Source organism: Mus caroli, unplaced genomic scaffold (genome assembly GCF_978045245.1).
Source record: "Mus caroli unplaced genomic scaffold, Mus_caroli_1 scaffold_18, whole genome shotgun sequence".
Classification (NCBI taxonomy): domain Eukaryota; kingdom Metazoa; phylum Chordata; class Mammalia; order Rodentia; family Muridae; genus Mus; species Mus caroli.
In genome coordinates, this window is record NW_028227273.1 from 72100677 (window position 1) to 72126384 (window position 25708).

General features: G+C 39.7%; 2 protein-coding genes and 2 pseudogenes across 2 annotated transcripts in view; 3 read left to right on the top strand and 1 right to left on the bottom strand.

Annotated features, from left to right (window-relative positions):
• Positions 1-10018, bottom strand: part of LOC110312334 (uncharacterized) — a 44392-nt gene extending 34374 nt beyond the window's left edge. Inside the window, exon 1 of the mRNA XM_029471639.2 lies at positions 9714-10018. Within this exon, the coding sequence (XP_029327499.1) occupies positions 9714-9900 (187 nt within the window). The 5' untranslated portion in view covers positions 9901-10018. The remainder of the gene's footprint in view (positions 1-9713) is intronic.
• LOC110283958 (uncharacterized) lies at positions 3999-5228 on the top strand (annotated as a pseudogene).
• Positions 8062-8505, top strand: LOC110312335 (large ribosomal subunit protein bL20m pseudogene; annotated as a pseudogene).
• The window catches only part of LOC110283879 (uncharacterized), a 37621-nt gene continuing 21908 nt past the window's right edge, over positions 9996-25708 (top strand). The window contains exons 1-3 of the mRNA XM_029471641.2: positions 9996-10278; positions 13887-13935; positions 18976-19117. The gene's annotated coding sequence lies outside the window, so the exon portion shown is untranslated. The remainder of the gene's footprint in view (positions 10279-13886; positions 13936-18975; positions 19118-25708) is intronic.

The following is a 25708-nucleotide window of genomic DNA, read 5'->3' on the forward strand; positions in this document are numbered from 1 at the left end:
ACTATTCTACCAACAGTAAGATTAAAAAAAAAAAAAAAAAAAAAAAAAACTTTAAACTCCAGTTCATAGGATCTCAAACTTCCTGACAATAAGGGATCCAAAATAGAATTGTGAGACCTGTATCCTTCAGAGCAGTTATGGAATATCTACCCCTGCTACAGTTAGGCCAGTTTCCAAGCTTTGCATCTCCTCTGACCTGGGTGGGAGGTTCCAAGGTAGCCATGCTGCAGTTCCTTCAGCTGTGCTGCTGATTCTCCCAGGCCCACAGCCAGGAAACTGCATTTCTGAATAGATTTCAGGTTTGCAGAAAGAATAGCCCAGGGTAAAATGCCCTAGGTTAGGGACCAAGTGGCTTCTGCAGGTCAGGAAGGGATTTGTGAATTTTCCTGTCACTCTGGCCTGGATCTTCAGAGCAGAACTCTTAGATCCCCATCACAGCCTGGTTCCAGAAATGTGGTAGCTCTAAATCCTTCCAGGCCAGGAGTTTTCTCTTCCTTAATGAACATTGTAGAGTCCATCCTATTACTTTCTTGTCCTCCTCACTCTCCTGGCCCTGATAATATCCCCAACCCTCCACAGAGACTGGTCCCTCCTACTCAGAGTCAGGCAGGCAGGCTCCACAGTGCTCCCTCCAGCTGCCAGGCTGCTTTGGACCTTCTCTGCACAGCTTCTCCACATGCTCTCTGGGAGCCTAGACCTAAACTGGATCTAGTAGGATGCTGCAACCCTTTATCAGAGCTTCATAGTGAATTCTCAAGATATCAGAGGTCTCAGCCCTAGTGCTGAATTCATCCTGTGCTGTAGATTTCATCACTAGATAGTGATTTGGGGTAGTACTAGGTCAGGAACAATTTTGTCTTCTGGGAAACATTCTAAAGGAGCTCTAGTATTCAGAACAGAAAGTCCCTTTTGAAAATGCAGTGATTTATGGATAAGTTTGTGGCTTTCTAAGATGGAGAAATAAGCAGTGTATCTGGCTCAGCCTTAAAGAATTTACCTATACCATGCTAACAAACAAATGGAAAGTGAACAACTCTATACCACTACAAATGGGTTAAGACAGAAATAAGAAACAAACTAAACCTGCACAAATGTCATACTAACAACACAGTAGCACAACTGAAAATTCTCACACACAAAAAAGTAATCACACCCAAGAGTAGACAGCAAGAAATAATCTTACTCAGGGCTGAAACCAATAAAATAGAAACAGAACAATACAAGGAATCAATGAAACAAAGACTTGATTTTTTGACAAAATCAACAAGATACACAAACCCTTATCCAAATTTACTATAAGACTGAGAGAAAATATCTAAATTAACAAAAGCAGACACAAAATGGAGTCTTAACAACAGACACAGATGAAATCCAGAGAATCATAAAACATATTAAAGACCTCTATTTCACCAAATTTTAAATATATAAAGGAAAAGAATAATTTTATCAACAGGTACTGTATCCTACAGTTAAATTGACATCAGATAATCAAACTTACTTAACTTCTACTGAAACAGAAGCAGTCACTAAAAGTCTCCTAACCAAAAAATAAAAAATAAAAAAATCAGGGCCAGATGGTTTTAGCTCAGAATTCTACGATTTTCAGAGAACAGTTAAATTTAATATTCCACAAATTATTCCACAAAACAGAAGGAACATCACCCAATTAATTTTACGAGGCTACAGTTACCCTAAAACCGAAACCACATAAAGATGCAACTAAAAAGGAACACACCACTTTCCCTATGAACACACTTGCAAAAATACTCATAGAAATAATTGCAAAAGAAAATTCAAGAAGATTTCAGGAACATCATCAACCATGATCAAGCAGGCTTTGTCTCAGAGATTAAGGGGAATGTTTAATATACAAAAAAAAAAATCAATAAATATAATCCACCATAAAAAACAAACTGGAAAAAGAAAGACATGACAATCTCATGTGCACAAACACTTTTGGTAAAATCTAACACCATTTCACTGTAAAAGTACTGTAGAGATAAAGATACAAGAGACATATCTAAATATATTAAAGGCAGATTACAGCAAGCCTAGAGCTGAGATCAAATTAAATGGTGAGAAACTCAAAGCAATTGATTAAAATCAGGAAGAAACAAGGCTGTTCACTCTCTCTGTGTCTACTCAATATAATACTTGAATTCTTAGGTAGAGCAATAAGACAACTGGAGGAGATAAAGAAGATACACATTGGATTACAGAAGAAGAGGTCAAAATATTCTTACTTATAAATGATACGGCAGTATATATAAGTGACCTGAAAAATTCCACCAGGGAACTTCTACAACTGATAAAAATTTCCTCCAAAAAAAAGTTGAATACAAAATTAATGCACAAACACCAAGAACCTTCCTATATACAAATGACAAATGGATTTTAAAAAGAAATATCAGGAAAACAATACCTTTTACAATACCCTCAAATAATATGTATAATAAAAACTTCAAGTCTATGAAGAAATGAAAGAAGATTTTAGAAGATGGAAATATCTCCCATGCTCATGGATCAAGAGGATTAAGAAATTAAAAAGGCCATCCTACCAAAAGCAATCTACAGATACAAGGCATGTGGCATCCAAATCCCATCACAAGTCTTCACAGATTTTAAATGGCCAATTTCAATTTTGTATAAATAAGGGAAAACAGGGAAAATTGCTAAAACAATCATTAACAATAAGAAGTTCTCACCTTTCCCAATTTCAAGTTTTCTTAAAAACTACAGTATAAAAACCTCAAAATATTGGGAGAGAAACAGCCACATTGATCAATAAAAAATGAACTAAAGACCTAGACACAAATACACATGGCCACCTGATTGTTGATAAAGAAGCTGGAAATACAAAATGAATTTTTTTTTTTACCATTTTCAACAAGCAGTGCTGGTCGAACTGGATGTCTGCATCTAGCAGAATTCAAATGGATCCATACTTATAACCCAGCACAAAACTCAAGTGCAAGTGGATCAAGACCTTACCATAAAACCAAAGACATTGAATCTGACAGAAGATAGACTAGAGAATAAAAGTGAACATATTGTCACAGAAGATGTTCTTAAAATCACAAGAAAAGAAAAGGGAAAAAAATCAATAGCATAAGAACTGAGATTAACCATTAATTAATGGGACCTCAGGAAACTGAAAAGCTTTTATAAGGCAAAGGACACCATTACTTGGACAAATCAGCAGCCTACAGAATAGGAAAAGATTTTACCAATTCCACTTCCAATGGAGAACACTAATATCCAAAATACAACAAAAAACTCAAGAAACTAGATGTGGAAAAAACCCAAAAAACAATAATCCAAATTAAAAGTGGGTTACAAATCTAAACAGAGGATTCTAAATGGAGAAAACTCAAGTGGCCAAGAAACCCATAAAAAATGCTCATCACCCTTAGCCTTCAAAGAAATGCAAATCAAAACTACCTTGAGATCCTATTGTATACTTGTCATAATAGCTAAAAATCAATAACACAAGTGACAGCTCATGCTGAAGGGAGTGCAATCTCATACAGCCACCAAGGACATCAGTTCTTTAAATTGATGGGAATCCAACTACTTCAAGATCCGCCCATACCACTCTAGGGCATATACCCAAGTACACTCCAACCTACGCAAAAACCCTTGCTCAATCATGAAGATTGCATCTTTATTAATAATACCCAGAATTAGAATCAACCTAGATTACCATCAACAGAAGAATAAAGAAAATGTAGTACATTTATATAACAGATTATTTTTATTACTCAGATATTTAAAAAAAATAAAAAGGGGCATAATAGTTCAGGTCTTCAGAGCCACCTACTCCTCTGTGGCTGTCACTATGGCCAATTTCAGACTGGAAGCACAAGTAGTTATAGAGGTACTAGGAGAGGTCCGGGGTGCTGGACACTGTGACATAAGTGTTGGTAGCCTTAAATGAAGAACCACAGAAGTGGGCCAGTGCTCTGGAATTTTTAAAGTATCATTTAGGAGCTGCTACCATGAAAAACCCAGAAATAGAGCTGCTTTGCCTAGAACTGGCAGAAATGAAAGAGAAAGCTACTGTAGACAAAAAGAAGCAACTGAAAGCAAAACTTGCTCAAAGTGAGCCACCTCAGGAGGAGAAGCATGCTGAATAGGGTCCTTCTCAGTTGAAAAGACACTGAAAACTAGTTTTGTATCATTTGAATAGCTTGTATGGTATCTGAAAGATTATTATTAAAAGTGTAAATTCACTCATTATACTTGATCATGTCTATAGTGCCACCAATGCTTCTAAGGCTGTCACCACTGCCCATTACAATGCTGCTGACTTTATTAAAAAAAAAAAAAAAAAAAAAAAACATTAAAAAGAATACAAATTGGTCGCCAGTGCCCAGCAGAACGAGTGAGCTATGCCGGCCTCAACTCCCTGGAGGCAGTGAAGCGCAAGATCCAGGCCCTGCAGCAGCAGGCAGCCGACGCAGAGGATCGCGCGCAGGGCCTGCAGAGCGAAGTGGATGAGGAGCACCAGCGGCGGGAGAAAGCTGAAGGAGATGCAGCTGCTCTCAACCGCTGCATCCAACTGCTGGAGGAGGAAATGGATGGGGCTCAGGAGCAGCTGGCCACAGCCCTGCAGAATCTGGAATAGGCAGAGAAGGCTGCTGAGGAGAGTGAGAGAGGCATGAAGGTAATAGAACCGAGCCATGAAAGATGAGGAAAAGATGGAGATCCTGGAGATGCAGCTCAAAGAAGCCAAGCACATCACTGACGAGGCCGACTGCAAGTACGAGGAAGTCGCTCGTAAGTTGGTCATCCTGGAGGGTGAGCTGAAGGGAGCAGAGGAGCGGACGTAGGTATCTGAACTAAAGTGTGGTGACCTGGAAGAAGAGCTCAAGTATGTAACTAACAATCTGAAATCACTGGAGGCTGCTTCTGAAAAGTATTCTGAAAAGGAGGATAAATATGAAGAAGAAATCAAGCTTCTGTCTGACAAGCTGAAGGAGGCTAAGACCCGAGCTGAGTTTGCAGAAAGGTCAGTTTCTAAACTGGAGAAGACAATCGATGACCTGGAAGAAAAACTTGCCCAGGCCAAAGAAGAGAATGTGGGCTTACATCAGACACTGGACCAGACACTAAACGAACTTAACTGTATATAAACTAAACCAGAAGAGTCCTGTTTTAACACCAACTCCACTCCAGAGTGTGCCCTGTCTTCCTCTTTTGTAAGAAGTTCCACTTATTACCAGGTCTTCACCTTGCAGGAAATGCCAAGCAGATAATGAATTCATGACCAAATATTTTGTAAGACAAGCTTTGAGCACCAATTATGTTTAATTCTTTCCTTTTCCATTCAAATGGCACCAGCTTCTCTGATTATTCTTATTCTTAAATTGCATTTATTCCTAAAATAGGCAGGGAATTTCACACTGAGTATAGTTGCTTAAGGCTGAGGGCATTTGGTTCTTGGGAATTAGTCAGTCCCACACTTTGAAGCACAGGCTCAAGTATCCAATTGTAGCTGGTTGCTGTTGGGGAAGTTTTGTGAGGCTAGGGGTTGTCACAAGAAAATATGTAGAAATTTTCCACCCAGAGCAAAAATTAACAGTCTCCTATGGGAAGTTATAAAGCACAACTAGATTAGCCTGATCATACTGAGTCTGCTCCACACTCCCCCGTGCAGAACACACTGTCTTTAAGCATTCCAAGCGAGAATGCTGGGGTGATCATTGGTGCCCATGTGCCTTCTGACGGAGCTTTAATGCTGTTCCATGTTACATCTTCCCTTCGCTCCAGAATTGTTCTCTGAGGAGCAAGCGTCTTATTCCAGGACTTTTCTGCTATGGTCTAATGATATGCCCAGCAGGGACTATGGCAGAGTCCAACCCTTTTCAGCCAGGGCTACACAGTGAAACTCTGTCTCAAATAATAAAAAGGCTACCAGCCTTCAATACATTGAGCATCATTCTAATACCAACTGTTGGGCAACAAAAGGTCTCTCCAGCAGCAAAGTAGTGATAGAAAAAGAAATTGGCTTAACTTCATCTCCATTGTTCAGGGAACAACAAATGGAAGCTTGACTTTGCCAAGACTTGAATTCCTTCAGGAATGACACTCATAAAAGACCAAGATCTCCTGATTGAACTGGATGTGGAGTGCTCTGTAGGCTGCATATTTTTTGGCTTTGTAGTTTTCCTTTCTCAGTTAACATCTCACACTGAAACAATCCACATTCCGCAGCAGTGCAGGGCCAACTCAAGTTTACAGTCCTGACTGAAAGTCACCCTGCTTCTAGCTTATCTGAACCCCTGCCCCTCACTCCTATTTATTAAGCATCACACTACCAGGGAGATGAACTTTGAGTAAACTGTGCAATTGATAAAATCTACTCTGTTCTTTACGTTCTTGCTATTGTATCATACGTAATAGTATCACTTTTTCTAAATTTTGGTCAAATAAATTTTGGCAGAAATTAAAAAAATTGCTAAGACTCAAGGAAATTTATAAGGAAGATTGAAAACAATTATGGCAGGTAAGAGAAAAAGCAAAATCTATCAACTTACAAAAGAAAGAATATTAACATCAAATGGTACATTTCCAGAAAACTATATGATCAACAGGAATGCATTTCACAAAAGTTTCCAAATACATAAAACAAGCAATGACAGAACTGTATGAAACAAATATACAGTGATACAGGTAAGCCTCAATGTCCACCACTGATTTTGATCCTTCTCTTACATTTTACAGCACACACAAAAAAAAAAAAAAAAAAAAAAAAACAGTAATGAGTAGCAGGCCTCTAGAAAACCACCCAGACAACAGCAGAAGACACACAATCTTCTTAAATTTCATGCAGGATTGTCCCCTGTGTCCACGTCAGAACAAGTCAGGAAGGCCAGGTGGTTCAAATATTTTATCCCAGCTCTTTAGAGGCTGGGGAATGGAGATCTCTAAGTACAATGGAAGCCTTATCTACAGAGTCACAGAACTGCCAGGACTACGTAGACAAAGCATCTAAAATAAATAAATAAATAAATAAATAAATAAATAAATAAATAAACAGCGGTAACAAAAACAAAAAAGTCTTCAAATCTAGTAAAGACCCGAGTTTAGAAAATTTTATCATTAAGAATATTGAATGTTGACATCAAAAGAAGACAGAGTCTACATAAAAGACCCAAAAAAGACCCAAATACTGAGTCACAGCTAGAATGTTCTTATTTAATCATGTGAAGAAATATAAAAAAATGATTTTAAGATTTGAAATACCAAAATCCTACAGACATTTTGAAATATAAATAGAGAATTGTTTATATTATTCCAAGCACATTCATGAAATGTGAAACCATTAAGACTTTAAAAAATTAGAGAAGAATCAAAATCATGGGTGATTTCAAAATATATTAAAATTATAGCAAAATATTGACAGTTGACAAGAAGACAGACAACAGCAGATATCAATGGAAAGGTAATATAGATAGGGTTTAATACTATGCAGAGATATTAATCAAATATTATCAAAATTCAGCTGGCATTGTTTTAGGAAATGGAGAAATTAACCATAAAAGACAAGAGAACCTAAAGGAAATACAAAATGCTCCAAAACTCTAATAGCAAGAAAAACTAAGAGGCATCCATTGTTCTGACAAACATAATTATAATAAGAAGATATGAATGGAAAAGGAACAGCATCCTTCACATACAAAACCAAATTAAATTATATTTGCCTCTGTATATTAATTCTTACATAGTCTTCCACTACTTACAATGGGAATATTCTGATGTTATTCATGGTGCAATTATCCAGAACTATTGGGAAGGAAATAGAATCTGGCCAAACCAATCTCATGTCCCCTTTCTACTGGGACTTGCAGCCCCTCCCAATCGTTCCTCAATCCCTCTAACATACAGGATCCTTTGCTACACTTTCCTCTCTTCACCATCCAGGGCTCTCAGATTCATAGGTGAGTAGCACTGACTGAGCAGTGGGCCCCTGCATATGGAAAAGATTCATAAGAAAGCATTCAGAACTTTTCATGGTACAAAAATAAATGATGCGTCCTCGGGATTCGGGAGCCCATCATGGTATTCCTTATGACGTGGCTGTGGCTGCGGAACCGCCACACTGGTCGCTATTGGCAGGTATAGGAGGTGCTGAAACATGCTCTACATTTTAAGATTTTAGGGGAAGGAAGAATCACTGCTACCTGCTGGCAGTCAGGGTGGTGACCAGAGCCTTCCTGTACGAAGTCCCCACAGACTTAAGAAGCGGAACTTGAGGACCCTCTGGATTAATCCAATTACAGCTGCCTCCCAGGAACATGGCTTACAGTACCCAGCATTCACTGTCAACTTAATTAAGTGCCAGGTAGAGCTCAACAGGAAAGTACCTGTGGACCTGACCATCTATGAACCAAATCTTTGGCTGCTTTGGCTAAGAGGAGGCAGCAGGAAGGATTTCCTGCAGCTTTGGGGGATGGAAAGGAGCCTGAAGGTATCTTTTCCAGAGTGGTACAGTACCACTGAAGACTGCAGTGCTATAGAAACTGTTATAAATAAGATAGGACCAAAAGGACTGTCACCAGTAAGTCTGATTTGTATCTATTTCCATTTTAGTAGCAGGCCTGAGACAACAGGTTTTTACTCAGTAACACAGCCCAAATTGTCCAGTAAAGATTGTATAAATAAAGCCTTTGCTGTGTTGAAAATAAATAAATAAATAAATACATAAATAAATAAATGAATGATGCCTCCAAAAAGAAAACTGTGAAGGAAAGAGTAAATATCAGAAATAAAAATGTCTCTTTTAATCTAAAGATTTCATTTATCTATGTGAGATGTGAGTCTCATTCACACATAGCTCAGACACAAAGAGAGTCATTCTCCCAGGAATCCTGAAAAGAAAGCTGGAGAGACTGCAAGAAAACTATTGTCACCCAAAGAAACCAGACTGCTACACTTGTCCATCTCTGCAAAAATCCCTGTCAGCAGAGTCTAAGCATTCCCACTCCTACAGGATGTCCACAACCACAGCACTTAATGATAACAAACCCTACAATAAAAAACAACAGCTTGGCCACATATGTAGGTGCAGAGCACTTTTCTTCAACCACAGAGACCTTTTTTCTGATACAGGAGAGTGATCGAAATTGTACAAAAGATGCTTTCTAAAACTTTAATCTATACTGGGTTTTCTAATCATAACAATAGGGTGGTCTGATACACTCACATAGCAATAGGGAGCTTGCCTGGCCCGAAGGTGTACCATAAGAACTCAGCATATGAAGACGCACTTCTGAATGCTGTACTTACATCCTAAACAGCATACAACTCAGATGAAAAATTCATGGGCACTAAAGTCTACTTAGTAAATATTAATGTTTACAATCACAACCATAGCATAACATAAAGTATATTTTCTCGTTCGAAAAAAAAAAAAAAGAATTTGCACTGGTTCTTCATATGGTTACTATAAACACAAAGTTCTATTTAGCAAGGTAAAAGGTATTCTCCGCTCTATTATTTTTAATGAGTTATTTTACGACTGAATATTCTGATAACTGGAGGATAAATTTTAAAAAAAATCATGATAGACCCCCAGTTCACAGGATCTCAATTTCCCGACAACGGTAAGATAACAACAGAACTGTGAGAGCGGCGTCAGTAAAAGCAGCTGCGGAAAACACCCCGCTGCTCCGCTCCCGCCCGCTTCCCAGCCCCGCAGCGCCTCTGACCTGGGACGCTCCAGGGCCGCCGGGCTGCGGTGCCCGCCGCTGCGCTGCTGACTCTCACAGGTCCGCAGCCAGGAAACTGCGTCTGAGGAGCTTTCCGGTTTCCGGAGGAAACTGGGGCCGAAAAACCAGCGCTCAGTTCGAGTACACATGGATTACACAGGTAGCAAGGGGAGTGGTGGCTTTTCATGTCATTCTGGCCTGGATATTTGGAGCTGGCGACCTAGAAGAGAATGTAGCTGGATGGACTCTACCTACGGAATTAAGGAAGTGAAAGCGGCGGGCCTGGAAGGGGATAGCGCTCTCACGTGACCGGAACCGTGGTGCCCTGGGCGGGGCTAGGGGAGCCGCTCCAAAGATCGTGGCCAGAGACCGGGAACCGCGTCCCCTTAGGTACCTGTTGGAGCCAAGTTGTCTCTACTCCCACTGCGGGCGAGTTACCCTGGCCTGGTTCTTGTCGAAGGCCGTAAACTCTCCTCAGATGCGGTTTCCTGTGCTGACCTGGGAGAGTCAGCCATCAGCCGCGCAGCAGCGGGCACCGCAGCCCGGCGGCCCTGGAACCTTCCAGGTCAGAGGAGCTGCGGGGCTGGGAAATGGGCTGGAGCGGAGGCAGGGGGTTGTTCTCTGCAGTTGCTCTTCAGGACGCCGCGCTCACAATTCTGCTGTGGATTTTTATCATTGTCAGGAGGTTTGAGATCCTATGAACTGGTTGTATCGTGGTTTGTTTGTTTGTTTGTTTGTTTTTCATTTATCTTATGGTTACCAGAATGTTTTCCGAAAATAGTGTCGTAGAACATTTGCAGTACTGTAGCTTGCACACGGGGTTCTCTTTGTTACAGCAGTTACAAAGCTTCTCGAACTTAGATCTCTTAACTCCCTTGTCCCATCATTTGCCTACTCAGGAGAGAGTGGCCTATGGCCTGGGAAATAGGCATTCCCAGAGAGCTTTGTAGATATTAGTCTTATGAGGAACCAGTACACATTTGAGTGAATCAGAAAATATATACATTACGAAGCACCAAAATTATGACTGTAAACATAACTTTTACTGACCAAAGTTTTGCTCCCCGATAGAGTTCCATCTTAGATGCATGCTCTCTTTGATGTAAATACAGCATTCAGACATGTGTCTTCATATGCTTAGTTATTAACATCACACCTTACGGCTGAATGAAAATGAGATGATGACTGTCCAAAGGTGTGGCTGAGGAGAAGGTTTTTTGTAGGTCATGATAATGCTCAGATTAGCTGGAGAAAACAAACAGTTCCACCATTTGAGTAAGGGTTGGTTAAATGTTAAATACTAACCAAGAGATGGACTTTGGTCACATGCTACAGAGCTTTATAAAGACAAACCTATAGGCCACCATACTTTCCCATGATGTTTTGCAATTTTCTCAAGAACTAAAACTCCCAGCATTCCAAGAAGGTACCTGGTTCTTGCAAAGGTGGTGCTTACAGGGTATTTTTGGGTTTTACAGTATGTGCCAGAAAACAGCCAGAGGCCACTTGAAGAGTCCAGACTGAACTAGGTATGGGGGTCAGGGAGGGGCCAAGAGAAGAACCAGGAGCCAGGAAAGCTTCTAGCCAAAAATGTCGACTTTGATGTGTTAATAGGCACTTAAGTTAGTCATTCCTCTTGTGGTATAGTCCAGCCCTGTATACATGCTGTGAGAGGAAGATATTTTTATAGATAAAAAAGTCAGTATAGAGTTTTTAAAAATAGGAAAGCATCTTTTGAATAACTATGATTGCTCACATCAGGAAAATGTCTCCTTGGTTCAAGAAAAGCACGTGTCCATGCACATGTGACCAAACTGTTTTTTTGGTTTTATTTTTGTTTCATAGTTTGTTGTTAGTAGTTTCTCAGACTTTGGACTTCTGGTAGTTGTGAGAACACCTAGACCCTAGAGTCAGGGCTTTTTTTCACAGACCTGTTAGAGAAGTGCAGCAGTCTTGATTCTGTGGGTCAGAATGGTTTTCTTGTAGTCTTCCTTGCCCCTACTCAGAGGTCCTGGAAAACAACTCTGCATTTGTGTGAACTGTGTGTGAATGAGTCTCACATCTCATAGAGTAAAATGAAATCCTCACAGAAAACGAGACTTTGGCATGATATTTTCTCTTTCCTTCATGTCTCCTTTTGACATGAAAAGTTTCGGGTACATTCTGAAGAATTTCCTATATACAGGTCTCCCTCTGCTCAGCTAGATCTGCTCAGAGCTGAGTAATAATCTACTGTGCAAATGTACTACGTGTTCTTTCTTTATTCTTCTGTTGAAGGTCATCTAGATTGATTATAGTTTCTAAATATTGTGAATAAAGCTGCAATGAGCACGGTTTAGCAAGGGTCCTTGGGTAGATTGAAGTGTCCTTTTGGTATATGCCCTAGACTGAGTAGATCTTGAAGTAGTTTGATTCCCATCAGTTTGAAGAACTGCCACACTGATTTCCTTAGTGGCTGTACAATTTTGCACTCCCTCTAGCAATGGAGGGATGTTTCTATTGCTCCACATTTATATCAGCATATGCTTTCACTTGTGATGTTGATTTTAGCTATTCTGACGATTATAATGATGGAATCTCAAAATAGTTTTGATTTGCATCTCCCTGAAGGCTAAGAGTGTTGAATATTTTAAAGTATGTTTTGGCCATTTGAGTTCCCTCCATTTAGAATTCCATGTTTAGATTTGCAACCCATTTATAAATTGTATTATTTGGTTGGTTTTTTTTTTTTTCACAGCTAGATTCTTGGGTTCTTTATATATTTTTGGATATTAGTTCTCTATTGGATGTAGAAACCCTAGACCTTGTAGTCACTTTTCATATCCTGTTGCATCAGGAAGGTTTGTGGCCCAAGCTCACAAGCTTGAATAAAGAATCCCATATACTTGCATCAGAATAAAATAAAATAAAAAGAATTGGTAAAAATCTTCTTCCACTCTGTAGGCTGCTGCTTTCTCCAAATGATGGTGTCTTTTGCCTTATAGAAACTTTTCAGTTTCCTGAGGTCCCATATATTAGTTGTTTTTCTTAGCACCTATGTTATTTTTTTCTTTTGTTTTAAAGAACATCTTCTCCTGTGACAGTATGTTCACTTTTATTCTCTTGTCAGGTTCAATGTCTTTGGTTTTATGGTAAGGTCTTGATCCACTTGCACTTGAGTTTTGTGCTGGGTTATAAGTATGGATCCATTTGAATTCTGCTAGATGCAAACATCCAGGTTGACCAGCACTACTAGTTGAAAATGGTAAATCTTTTTTTTTTTCATTTTGTATTTCTGGCATCTTTATCAAAAACGAGGTGGCCATGTATATTTATGTCTAGGTCTTTAGTTCATTTTCATTGATCAATGTGGCTGGTTTTCTCCAAATATTTTAAGGTTTTTATACTGTAGTTTTAAAGAAAACTTGAAAATGGGAAAGGTGAGAACTCCAGAAGTTTTTTTATTGTTAATGATTGTTTTAGCAATTTTCCCTTTTTTCCCTCATTAATATAATATTGAAGTTAGCTATTTAAAACCTGTGAAGACATGTGTTGGAATTTAGATGCTACATGTCTTGAATCTGTAGATTGATTGCCTTCGTTAGGATGTCCTTTTTTAATATCTTAATCCTCTTGTGAGCATGGGAGATCTTTTCATCTTCTAAAATCTTCTTTCATTTCTTCATAGACTTGAAGTTTTTATTATACAAGTCTTTCACTTGCATGCCATCAACATATTTTATATTATTTGAGGATATTGTGAAAGGTATTGTTTTCCTGATTTTTTATTTTTAATCCATTTGCCGTTTGTATATAGAAAGGCTATTGGTGTTTGTGCATTTATTTTGTATTGAGCTATTTTGGGGGGAATTTTTTTTCAGTTGTTTAAGGTTCCTGGTGGAATTTTTCAGGATGTGTATGTGTTTATATATAATCATATCCTTTGCAAATAAGAGTTTGACTTCTTCCTTGGTAATCCAGTGTATACCATCTTGATGTCCTTGAGCTGTTTTCTTGATCTTGCTAAGAATTCAAGTACTATTATGAAATAGATATGGAGAGACTGAACAATCTGATTTGTTGCTGATTTCAGTGGAATTGCTTTGAGTTTCTCTTCATTTAATTTGATCTTGGCTTGCTGTAATCTGCCTTAATTATATTTAGGATTATCTCTTGTATATTTTATCTCTACAGGGATTTTATGGTAAAATGGTGTTGGATTTTGTCAAAGACCTTTGTACAGGTAATAAAATGGTCATTTTTTTTTCCCAGTTGGTTTTATGTGGTAGATTATACTTGCTGTCTTTTGTATGTTCAACTATCCTTTCAACCCTGAGACAAATCCTGCTTGATTATGATCGGTAATTTCCTGGTATGTTCTTGAATTGTCTTTGCAAGTACTTTTATGAGTATTTTTGCAAGTATGTTCATAGGGAAAGTGGTGTATAACTCTCCTTTTTAGTTGCATCTTTATGTGATTTGGGTATCAGGGTAACTGGCCTCATAAAATAAGCTTTTCCTTCTTTTTCTTTTGGAATAATTTGTAGAGCACAAACTTTAACTGCTCATTGAAAGACATAGAATTCTGGGCAACCTTCTTAGGATTGGGAACGAAACACCCATGGAAGGAGTTACAGAGACAAAGTTTGGAGCTGTGACAAAAGGATGGACCATCTAGAGACTGCCGTATCCAGGGATCCATCCCATAATCAGCTTCCAAACGCTGACACCATTGCATACACTAGCAAGATTTTGCTGAAAGGACCCAGATGTAGCTGTCTCTTGTGAGACTATGCCGGGGCCTAGCAAACACAGAAGTGGATGCTCACAGTCAGCTATTGGATGGATCACAGGGCCCCCAATGGAGGAGCTAGAGAAAGTACCCAAGGAGCTAAAGGGATCTGCAACCCTATAGGTAGAACAACATTATGAACTAACCAGTACCCCGGAGCTCTTGACTCTAGCTGCATATGTATCAAAAGATGGCCTAGTCAGCCATCACTGGAAAGAGAGGCCCATTGGACTTGCAAACTCTATATGCCCCAGTACAGGGACATGCCAGGGCCAAAAAGTGGGAGTGGGTGGGTAGGGGAGTGGGAGGGTATGGGGGACTTTTGGGATAGCATTGGAAATGTAAATGAGGAAAATACCTAATAAAAAATATTAAAAAAAAAAAGAATTCTGGACAAATTCCATCTGCGTGGGAATATTTTAGTGACTGCTTCTATTTCACTAGGTGTTAAATAGGTCTATTTGATTATCTGATGTTGATTTAACTTTAAGATGTGATACCTATTGATTTGACTGTACATTTCTTTTAGATTTTTAAAATTTGGTGGAGTAGGGGTTTTTAATATGTTTTATGAGTCTCTGGATTATGTCTGTGTCTGTTGTTATGTGCCCATTGTTGTGTCTGAATTTCTTAATTTAGGCATTTTCTCTCATTCCTATAGTTAGTTTGGATAAGGTTTGTTCTATCTTGTTGATTTCATTTTTTTTTCCCTACAGAACCAATTCTTTTTCTTTGATTTCTTGTCTTTTTCTCTATCTCTATTTTATTGATTTTAGCCCTGACTTTGATTATTTCTTGCTGTCTACTCCTCTTGGGGGTGTAATTACCTTTTTGTATTTGAGAGTTTTCAGTTTCCTGCTCAGTTGCTAATATGACATCTGTGCGGGCTTAGTTTGTTTCTTACTTTTGTCTTAACCTATTTTTTTTAATGATATAGAGTTGTTCAGTTTCCATTTGTTTGTGAGTATGGTATAACAGAATTCTTTAAACTGAGCCAAACACACAGCTTATTTCTGCATCTTAGACAACCACAGGCTTCTCCATAAAGTACTGAGTTTTCAAAAGTGATTTTTTTGTTCTGCATATTAGAGCTCCTTTAGCATGCTTCCAGTAGATAAAACTTTTCCTGAGGCAGCACTACCCTAATATCAGCATCTAGTGATGAAAGCTACAGCACAGGATGAATTCTGCACTAGGGTTGGATTGGTTGAGAGTTCACTGACTTCCATAGTATTCACTATGTGGCTCAGATATTGCGATACGGTGCCCTACTAGATCCAGTACAGGTCTAGGCTGTCAGAAAGCATATGGGTAGTCTATATGGAGAAAGTCCAAAGGAGACTGGCAGCTGGAGTTGTATGGCAGGCTGCCTGTATCTCAGTAGGAGGGAATGGTCTCCAAGTGGCAGGGACACTATATTAGACCAGGAGAATGAAGAGGAAAAGAAAGTAGTTGGATGGACTCTACAAAGGTAATTAAGGAAGAGAAAGACCCCAGCCTGAAAAAGTTCAGAGCTTCTGTAATAGGGTTGTGTTGTGCAGGTCTAGGAGAGCTGCTTCAAAGATCAGGGCCAGAGTGACAGGAAAATCCTCCATTCCCTTTACTACCTGGGTAAGCCATGTGTTCCCTAACTGCAGACATTTTACCCAGGCCTGGTTCTGACTAGGAACTCACAGACTTTTCAAAGATGCAGTTTCCTAGCTATGGGAGGAAAGTCAGCACACAGCTGAGCTGCAACAAGAATCACAGCTGGGTGGCCCTGGAACCTCCCAAGTCAGAGGAAATGAGGTACTGGGAAAAGGGCAGAAGGGAAGCAGGGTTGTTTTCAACTGCTGCTCCTAAGAAAGCAGCTCTCAGCTCTCACAATTCTATTTGGAATATCTTATTATTGTCAATTAGGTTGAGATCCTGTGACTTGGGGTTTAACATGATTTTCCATTTATCTTATGGTGGCTAAAGTTGTTGTGTTTTATAAAAAAAGAGAAAGAGCCAAGGATATGTTTGATAGCTCTAGCTGTGTTGAGATGGGAGGGTGCCTTAGCCCTCAGCAGGCCCATGCTGAGGCATCCTTTCCCTCTTAAGTATAGCCATACAACAGATGTAGTATAGAGCCATATGACAGGTATAGAATAGAATAGAGTTTATTTAGGACATGGGAAGGAGAGTTGAGAAGGGAGTGGGGTTAGAGGGATAGAAGTGTAGAAGGGAGAAGAGGCCTGCCAGGAACACATGGAGAGAAGGGGGCAGGGAGAGAAGGAGGAAAGTGTTCAGGGAGAGAAGGGTTAGAGACAATAAGAAAGTGAGGAGTGGGCAAACAGCCCCTTGTATATTAAGCCAGACCTACGTGGCTATTGCCAGGTAATTGTGGGGTAGAGCCTAGAAGGAATGCTAACAAGAGTAGTTTCCAACCATATATCTTAGGGCATTTGCAGTGTGTGTAGTTTGCACAAGGATTTGTCTTTACTACAGCAGTTACAAAGCTTGAATTCAAATTCATCCTTGCATTTTAACTCCCCCATTCATCTTTTGCCTATGCAAGAGAGTGGCCTTTGGCCAAGGAAATAGGAATCCACAGAGAGTTTTGTAGGTAGTAGTAATAAGAGGAACCAGTGTAGACTTGACTGACTAATAAAGTAAGGGTCCAGAGTGAACCAGGATGTGAATGGAAAGAGAGAGGAGTTGAACAAAAGAAACGAAGGGAAGAGAGAGTGGGGCAAGAGAGGAAGCAGAGGAAGCGGCAGCCAAGAAAGTACCTAGCCAAAGTTGTCTGTCCGCTTTGATACTGTTTGGTTTTGGATCCCAGGACAATGGATTGAGGTGCATATTTTACATATCAAAGCAGACATAACCTCAGGGTTCTCCCAACCTGAGAGGCCCTGCCCTCAACCCTGAACTTTTCCAGCCCAGCAACTAGGTTGCCCTTCTACTAGAGGCTCTCCTTATAAAATCCAGATATTTTGGTTTCTCTTCTCCTCCTCCTCTTCTTCCACTTTTTCTCCTCCTCCTCCTCCTCCTCCTTTTCCTCCTCTTCCTCCTCCTCTTTCTCCTCCCCCTTCTCCTCCTCCTCCTCCTCCTCATCCTCCTCCTCCTCCTTTGTTGTGGATGGGCCTGGTGCTGTTCTTGTGAACCAATCCCCTAATGAGAAAAATCACTGGGTAAGTACAGGGAACTTTTGGGTTGGACAGAGGAAGAGAGGAAACAGGAGAGAGTCAGGCCCTTTTGGAACCAGGACAGCATATGGGTAAGATGTAGCTGTTAGAGTTTCCCTGTATCATGGCAGATCCGCAAGGATCAACCACCAGAAGAATCAGATTTTAATAAGGCTTACAAGATTGGGTTTTCAGGGTTGCACCCGAGATTGAGTTATCATTGTTTCTGAACTAAGTTTGTATTGCATTTTCCTCCACACCATGGATTGCCTAGGTTCAAGAGAGAAAGGTACAGTGGCAAAGCATGGGTTTGCAGGTGAGCATCACAAAGGATGTGGGAGATTTGAAGCACAGGGTTGGCCTGGTAACATCCTGCCAGTGGGACCCGCCAGTGGGAATCTATGGAGCTGGATTGAGAGATTTTGGAGCTCTTAATCACAATCTCCATGAGATAAAAGGTCGGCCATTGCAAGCCAGTGCATGCAGGTCAGCCTGCCAGGGCAGAGGCAAAAGTGTGGGAACGTGCCGGTTCGTTTTTTTAATATAACACTCCTCCTTCTTCTCTTTTAATAACAACACTCCTCCTTCTTCTCTCTCTCCTCTTCCTTCTGTTCCTCCTTCCCCTTTTCTTCTCTCTATAAGCCTGCTCTTTCTCTCATGCTCCCCCTCCACTCCTATGGCAACTCCCCTGGCATCAATCATTGGGGCCAGTGAACTCAACCACGACCAGCTTCCCCCAAAAATTGCTTTTAATATATTCTAATCTGGGTAGAATTAGCTGATTTCACCAATATGACCATATTCTCTTTCCTTCCTATTAGATATGTTTATGTTAATGGGCACCTGAGTTAGCAGTTTATCCAGATTTTCTTTTAGACCTAATAAGGTCTTGGCCAGCCTGGTATGCATGGGATGAGTGAATTACATCTTGCTAATCTTTTTTTTTTTTTTAGCTAGAAAACTCAGTTTTAATTAACACAAAATTAGTACTTTTTGAATAATTATGATTGCTCACTTACATTAGAAAAAAAGCACTGTGTCCATGCACATGTGGCTTAACTGCTTTGTTTTCATTTCATGATTGGTTGACTGTGGACTTCTTGCAGAAGTGGAAATGCCTCAGAGACTTCACTTAAGAGGAGTGCAACAGTCTGAATGTTGTAGGTCAGAATAATTTTCTTGCAGTCTCCCTTGCTCTTCCTCAGAGTTCAGGGAAAAACAACTTTGAGTGTGAACTGTGTGTGTGAATGAGTCCCACATCTCACAGAATAAAGTGAAATCCTTATATTAAAATAGACATTTGTCATATTTTCTCTTTCCTTTATGTCTATTCTTTTGGCAGGTGTGAGCATCTTTCAGTTTTGTTCCATGAAACGTTCCAGGTGCTTTCTGAAGAATCTCTTTCCCACATGCAGGTCTCCCACTGTTCAGCCAGTTCTGCTCACCTGTGAATAAGAACTAAGAGCCCTGGGTGATGAAGACAGGTATGTTTGAAGGATTGAGCAAGGTATTGTGTGGGTGTCAGGTGATAGTAGAAAGAGTATAAGACATGAAATTGCATTTGTCAGTGTCTCTTTAAGGAGTCTAGACAATTTCACTGTGAATAAGATTGTATGTGGTAATGTTGATTTCCAGTTATAGGCTGCACAGGAAGCAGTTGGTTACTCTCAGTATTTGGTTAGTTTTGAGACTCTGAAATGACTGTTGCCCATTGGAAAGAAAGTCTATTTAATCCAGACTAAAAGCAGGATCTGGCTGACTATGAACCAAGACATTAGAACATGTAGCAAATGTCAGTATTGAAATCCCTTGTAAGGTCAATAGATCTTCCTTTTTGTTGACTTTTTTTCTCTTGAATTGCGGATTAATTGATATACTATGTTGAATTGTTCCTGGTTAGAGTAGAATAATTATAGTTTCCCTTTTTTTTTTTTTTTATACTTTTTGTTTTAGCTTTGTGTCTCGTTGTCATTATTATTCTGAGGTATGTTCCTTCTGTCCTCACATACTTTGGAGCTGTTGTTCTAAAGATACTTTACCACAGGGCTTCATGTATCTATTGACATAGTCATTTTTCTTCTCCCACTGCATCTACATCTTTGGTCTCTGACATCGATTAGTTTGTAAATATTGAAATTGTGTCGTACTCATGGTGTGAACTCAGCTTTCCTTTCATTTTAGTATAACTTAAGAAGTAGTACTCATGTCTGTAAATCATGGCAGCTGGTCTGTGATTTTTCTTTACATATATTCATTTTATTTACCTATTTCCTAGGATTTTTTAGGAGCATTGCTTTGGCTGTAACATCTGTTATTTTTCTGTCTAAACTGGCTAACACCCTTAGTATAAAATCCAAGAGAGTCTCAGTTGGTTTTTGTTTCAAGAATGTTAGTAAAACAGCCTCTCCAGGCCCTATGGACAAGGGGCCTAAGTGGTTCCAAGGCCTGGAGTGCAAAAAAGTGAGCCTACTCATATCAGCTAGCAAGGAGTAATGCCTGTGAATCTCTGTGGAGAAGTCACCTTGGCTGAACAGCTGGTCATAATTCCAGTTTACTAATTGAACAGGGGTGAGGGGCTTGTTGTAATTCTATTTGTTGATTATATAATTCATTTTTTTTTCTAGCCTGCATCTGACATTCATCTCAAAACAGAGTTTCCCCCTGTACAACAGAGGAACAGGGAGAGTAGACTGGCATATATCTCTCCAGTCTTGGGGGACTAAAAGATTGCCCCTCAATTCCAACTATTTGTCCCATATTGCCTCCCTCAATACTATCTCTTCTTTTGCTCCTTACCTCATCCTGGCCTGACCTGGCTCCAGTCTCTGCCCACTACCCCACCACCACCACCAATTTAATTCTGTTCTCTTCTACACTCTAAAGGATACCTATTTGTCCCCTAGACCTCTCTGGGTCTATGGATGTAATAGGTTTATTACCATTTACATAACAGCTTAATATCCACATTTAAGTGAATATATAGTATTCTTTCTAGGTCTGAGTTACCTCACTCAGGATGACTTTTTTTCTAGCTCCATGCATTTACCTGCATATTTCATTATGCTACTTTTGAAAAATATTTTTATTATTAATTAATGTATTTACATCTCAATGTTCTGCTTTCTCCCGGTTCCCCCTTACAGGGTTCTTACCCACATCCCCCTTCACCTTCACCTCTGACAGGGTACCCTCCCCCTGGACATTTCCCCTCCCTGGGGCATCAATTCTCTACAGGACTAGGCAGTCCTCTGTTACATATGTGCCTGGGGCCTCAGACCAGTCTGTGTAAGCTCTTTGGTTGATAGTTTAGTCTCTGGGAGATCCCAGTGGTCCAGTTTTGTTGACATGGTTGTCTTTCTATGGGGTTGCCATCCCCTTTAGTTCTTTTATTCCTTCCCCTAACTCTTCCATAAGAATCCCTGACCTCAGTCCAATGCTTGGCTGTAAGTATCTGCATCTGTCTCAGTTAGGTGCTGGCCACGCTAGGCTCCTGTCTGAAAGCACAACATAGCATGGGTAACAGTATCAGGGTTTAGTGCCTGCCCATGGGTTGGATCCCAAGTTGGGCCAGTCATTGGTCAGCCATTCTTTCATTCTCTGCTCTATTTTTGTCCCTGCTCCTCTTCCTCTTCCTCCTCTTCCTCTTCCTCCTCCTCCTCTTCTTCTTCCTCTTCTTCTTCTTCTTCTTCTTCTTCTTCTTCTTCTTCTTCTTCTTCTTCTTCTTCTTCTTCTATTAGATCTTTTCTTTATATACATTTCAAATTTCAAATGCTGTCCCGAAAGTTCCCTATACCCTCCCCCTGCTCTTCTTTTAAACAGGAACAATTTTGGGTTGAAACTTTTGAAGGTGGGTTGGTATCCCCATCTCTCCTGGAGGCTATGTCAACAAAGGCCTTGTTAACAAAATCAGAAGTGCAAAGAGAGACATAACAACAGAAACTGATTTAATATTCTTATTACAAAAGCCTATACTCTACAAAACTGGAAAATCTAGATGAAATGGATGATTTTCAAGACAGATACTACATACCAAAGTTAGTTAAAGATCAGGTAAACTAAACAGTCCCATAACTCCTAAGGAAGTAGAAGCAATCTTCAAATCCTATCCACCAAAAAAAAGCCCAGGGCCAGATGGTTTTTGTGCAGAATTCTACCTGACCTTCAAAAAAGAGTTAATAACAATATTCCTTAAACTATTCCACAAAATAGATACAGAAGGAACACTACCTAATTCATTCTATGAGGTCACAGTTACTCTGATACCTTAACCACACAAAGAAAGAGAACTTCAGACCAGTTTTGCTTATGAACATTGACACAAAAATAATAAAATTCTCATAAACACATCAAAACGATTATTCCCCATGATTAAGTAGGCTTCTCCCCAGGGATACAGGGATGGTTCATTGTACAAAAATCCATGAACATCATCTACTATGTAAACAAACTCAAAGGAAAATATGATATGATCATCTCTTTAGATGCTGAACAATTCTTTGACAAAATACAATACCCCTTCATGGTAAAAAGATTTGGAGCCATCAGGAATTCAAGGCAGATACCTAAACATAATTAAAGCAATATACAATAAACCAATAGCCAACATCAAATTAAATGGAGGGAATTTTGAAGCAATCTCACTAAAATCAGGGACAAGACAACGCTGCCCACTTGTTCTCTGTCTGTTCCACATAATACTTGAAGTTCTAGCTAGAGCAGTAAGACATCAATAGAAGATCAAGGAGATAAAAATTGGAAAGGAAAAGTCAAGGTATCACTATTTGCAGATGATATGATAGTATACATAAACCACCCCCAAAATTCAACCAGTGAACTCCTAAAGTTGATAAACAACTTCTGCAGTATGGCTGGGTATAAAATTAGCTGAAAGAAATCAACCACCTTCCGTTATACAGATGATACATGGGCTGAAAAAGAAATTAGAGAACCAACACCCTTCACATTATGTCTTTTTTTAAAAACCATAATACTCCATTTTGTAAATGTACAACATTTGCTTTATTCATTGTTTTGTACCTGGACATCTATGTTGTTTCCAGTTTCTGGCTATTATAAATGAAAGGGTGGCCAAAGGCATCGAGGGCCACAAAGGACTCTCCATGACTCTCCACGCTACAGGACCCCCTAGGAAACCCAGGACCTTGTGATCACGGGAGAGCATGTGGGTGACAGAAGCAACAGAGCTTCTTGGACAGGGTCCTGTTGGGCCTTCTTCCTCAGCCAGGAGGCAGAGCTGAGACCCAGACCCCTGGACACTTTCCTTGCCAAAGGAGAGTCGGCCTACAGGGAAGACTCTCACCCCAGGACTCAGGAAGTGGATCAGAGCTCCAGACTTCTGGACACCTGCCCTGTAAGAGGAGAGATTGCCTGCAGAGAGTGCTCTGACCACTGGGACTCAGGTGAGAGTTGACGCCCAGAAGTGCTGACAGAGGCTAACAGCATCACAGGAGGAACAAGCTCCAACCAGAGACAGCAAGAACATTAATACCAGAGATTACCAGATGGTGAAAGGCAAATGTAAGAATATTACTAACAGAAAGCAAGAACACTGGGCATCATCAGAACCCAGTACGCCCACCACAGCAAGTCCTGGATACCCCAACACACCCAAAAAGCAAGATTCGTATTTAAAATCATATCTCATGACAGTGGTAGAAGATTTTAAGAAGGGTATTGATAACTCAAAGGAATAAAGGAGAACACTGCTAAACAGGTAGAAGGCCTTAAAAAATTACAGGAAAACACTGCTAAACAGGTAGAAGACCTTAAAAAATTACAGGAAAACACTGCTAAACTGGTAGAAGTCCTTAAAAAGGAAACAAAAATCCATTAAAGAATTACAGGAAAACACAATCAAACAGGTAATGGAATTGAACAAAACCATCCAAGATCTAAAAAGGGAAGTAGAAACAATAAAGAAAGCTCAAAGGGAGACAACTCTGGAAATAGAAACCCTAGGAAAGAAATCTGGAACCATAGATGCAAGCATCAGCAACAGAATACAAGAGATGGAAGAGAGAATCTCAGGTGCAGAAGATTCCATAGATAACATGGACACAACAATCAAAGAAAATGAAAAATACAAAAAGATCCTAAAACAAAACATCCAAGAAATCCAGGACACAATGAGAAGACCAAACCTAAGGATAATAGGAATAAATGAGGATGAAGATTTTCAACTTAGCACCAGCAGATATGTTCAACAAAATTATAGAAGAAAATGTCCCAAACCTAAAGAAAGAGGTGCCCATGAACATATATGAAGCCTTCAGAACTCCAAATAGACTGGAACAGAAAAGAAATTCCTCCTGACACATAATAATCACAATAACAAATGCACTAAATAAAGAGAATATTAAAAGCAGTAAGGGAAAAAGGTCAAATAACATATGATGGCAGGCCTATTAGAATTAAACCTAAGTTCTCACCAGAGACTATGAAAGCCAAAAGATCCTGGACAGATATTATGCAGACCCTAAGAGTCCAAAAATGCCAACCCAGGGTACTATACCCAGCCAAACTCTCAATTACCATAGATGGAGAAACCAAAGAATTCCATGACAAAATCAAATTCACACAATATCTTTTCATGAATCCAGCCCTTCAAAGCATAATAAAGGGAAAACACCAACTCAAAGATAGAAAGTACACCCTAGAAAAAGCAAGAAAGTAATCCTTCAACAAACCTAAAAGAAGACAGCCACAAGAACAGAATCCCAACTTTAACAACAAAAATAACATGAAGCAACAATTACTTTTCTTTAATTTCTCTTAACATCAATGGACTTGATTCCCCAATAAGAATACATAGACTAATAGACTAGCTACACAAACAGGACCCAACATTTTGCTGCTTGCAGGAAACCCACCTCAGGTACAAAGGCAGACACTCTCTAAGAGTAAAAGACTGGAAAACAATTTTCCAAGAAAATGGTACAAAGAAACAAACTGGAGTAGCCATCCTAATATGGAATAAAATTGACTTCTGTCTTAGTCAGGGCTTCTATTCCTGCACAAACATCATGACCAAGAAGCAAGTTGGGGAGGAAAGGGTTTATTCCGCTTACACTTCCATACTGCTGTTCATCACCAATGAAGTCAGGACTGGAACTCAAGCAGGTCAGAAAACAGGAGCTGATGCAGAGGCTATGGAGGGATATTCTTTACTGGCTTGCTTCCCCTGGCTTGCTCAGCCTGCTCTCTTATAGAACCCAAGACTGCCAGCCCAGACATGTTCCCACCCACAAGGGGCCTTTCCCCCTTGATCACTAATTGAGAAAATAACCCACAAGTAGATCTCATGGAGGCACTTCCCCAACTGAATCTCCTTTCTCTCTGATAACCCCAGCCTGTGTCAAGTCACTACGTAAAATCAGCCAGTACAACTTCCAACCCAAAATTATCAAAAAAAAAAAAAAAAAAAAGGAGGGGCACTTCATTCTCATCAAAGGTAAAATCTACCAAGATGAACTCTCAATTCTAAATATCTGGGCTCCAAATGCAAGGGCAGTCACATTCCTTAAAGAAACTTTAGTAAAGCTCAAAGCACACATTGCACCTCACACAAAAATAATGTGAGATTTCAACACCCGACTCTCATCAATGGATAGGTCCTGGAAACAGAAACTAAATAGAGACACATTGAAACTTATAGAAGTTATGAAACAAATAGATTTAACAAATATCTACAGAACATTTTATCCTAAAACAAAAGGATACACCTTCTTCTCAGAACCTCATGGTACCTCCTCCAAAATTCACCATATAATTGGTCACAAAACAAGCCTCAACAAATGCAAAAATATTGAAATTATCCCATGCATCCTATCAGATCACCACGGACTAAGGCTGATCTTCAATAACAGCATAAATAATAGAAAGCCAACATTCACGTAGAAACTGAACAACACTCTAGTCAATGATACCTTGGACAAAGAAGAAATAAGAAAAGAAACTAAAGACTTTTTAGAGTTTAATGAAAATTAAGCCACAACATACCCAAACTTATGTGACACAATGAAAGCAGTCCTAAGAGGAAAACGCATAGCCCTGAG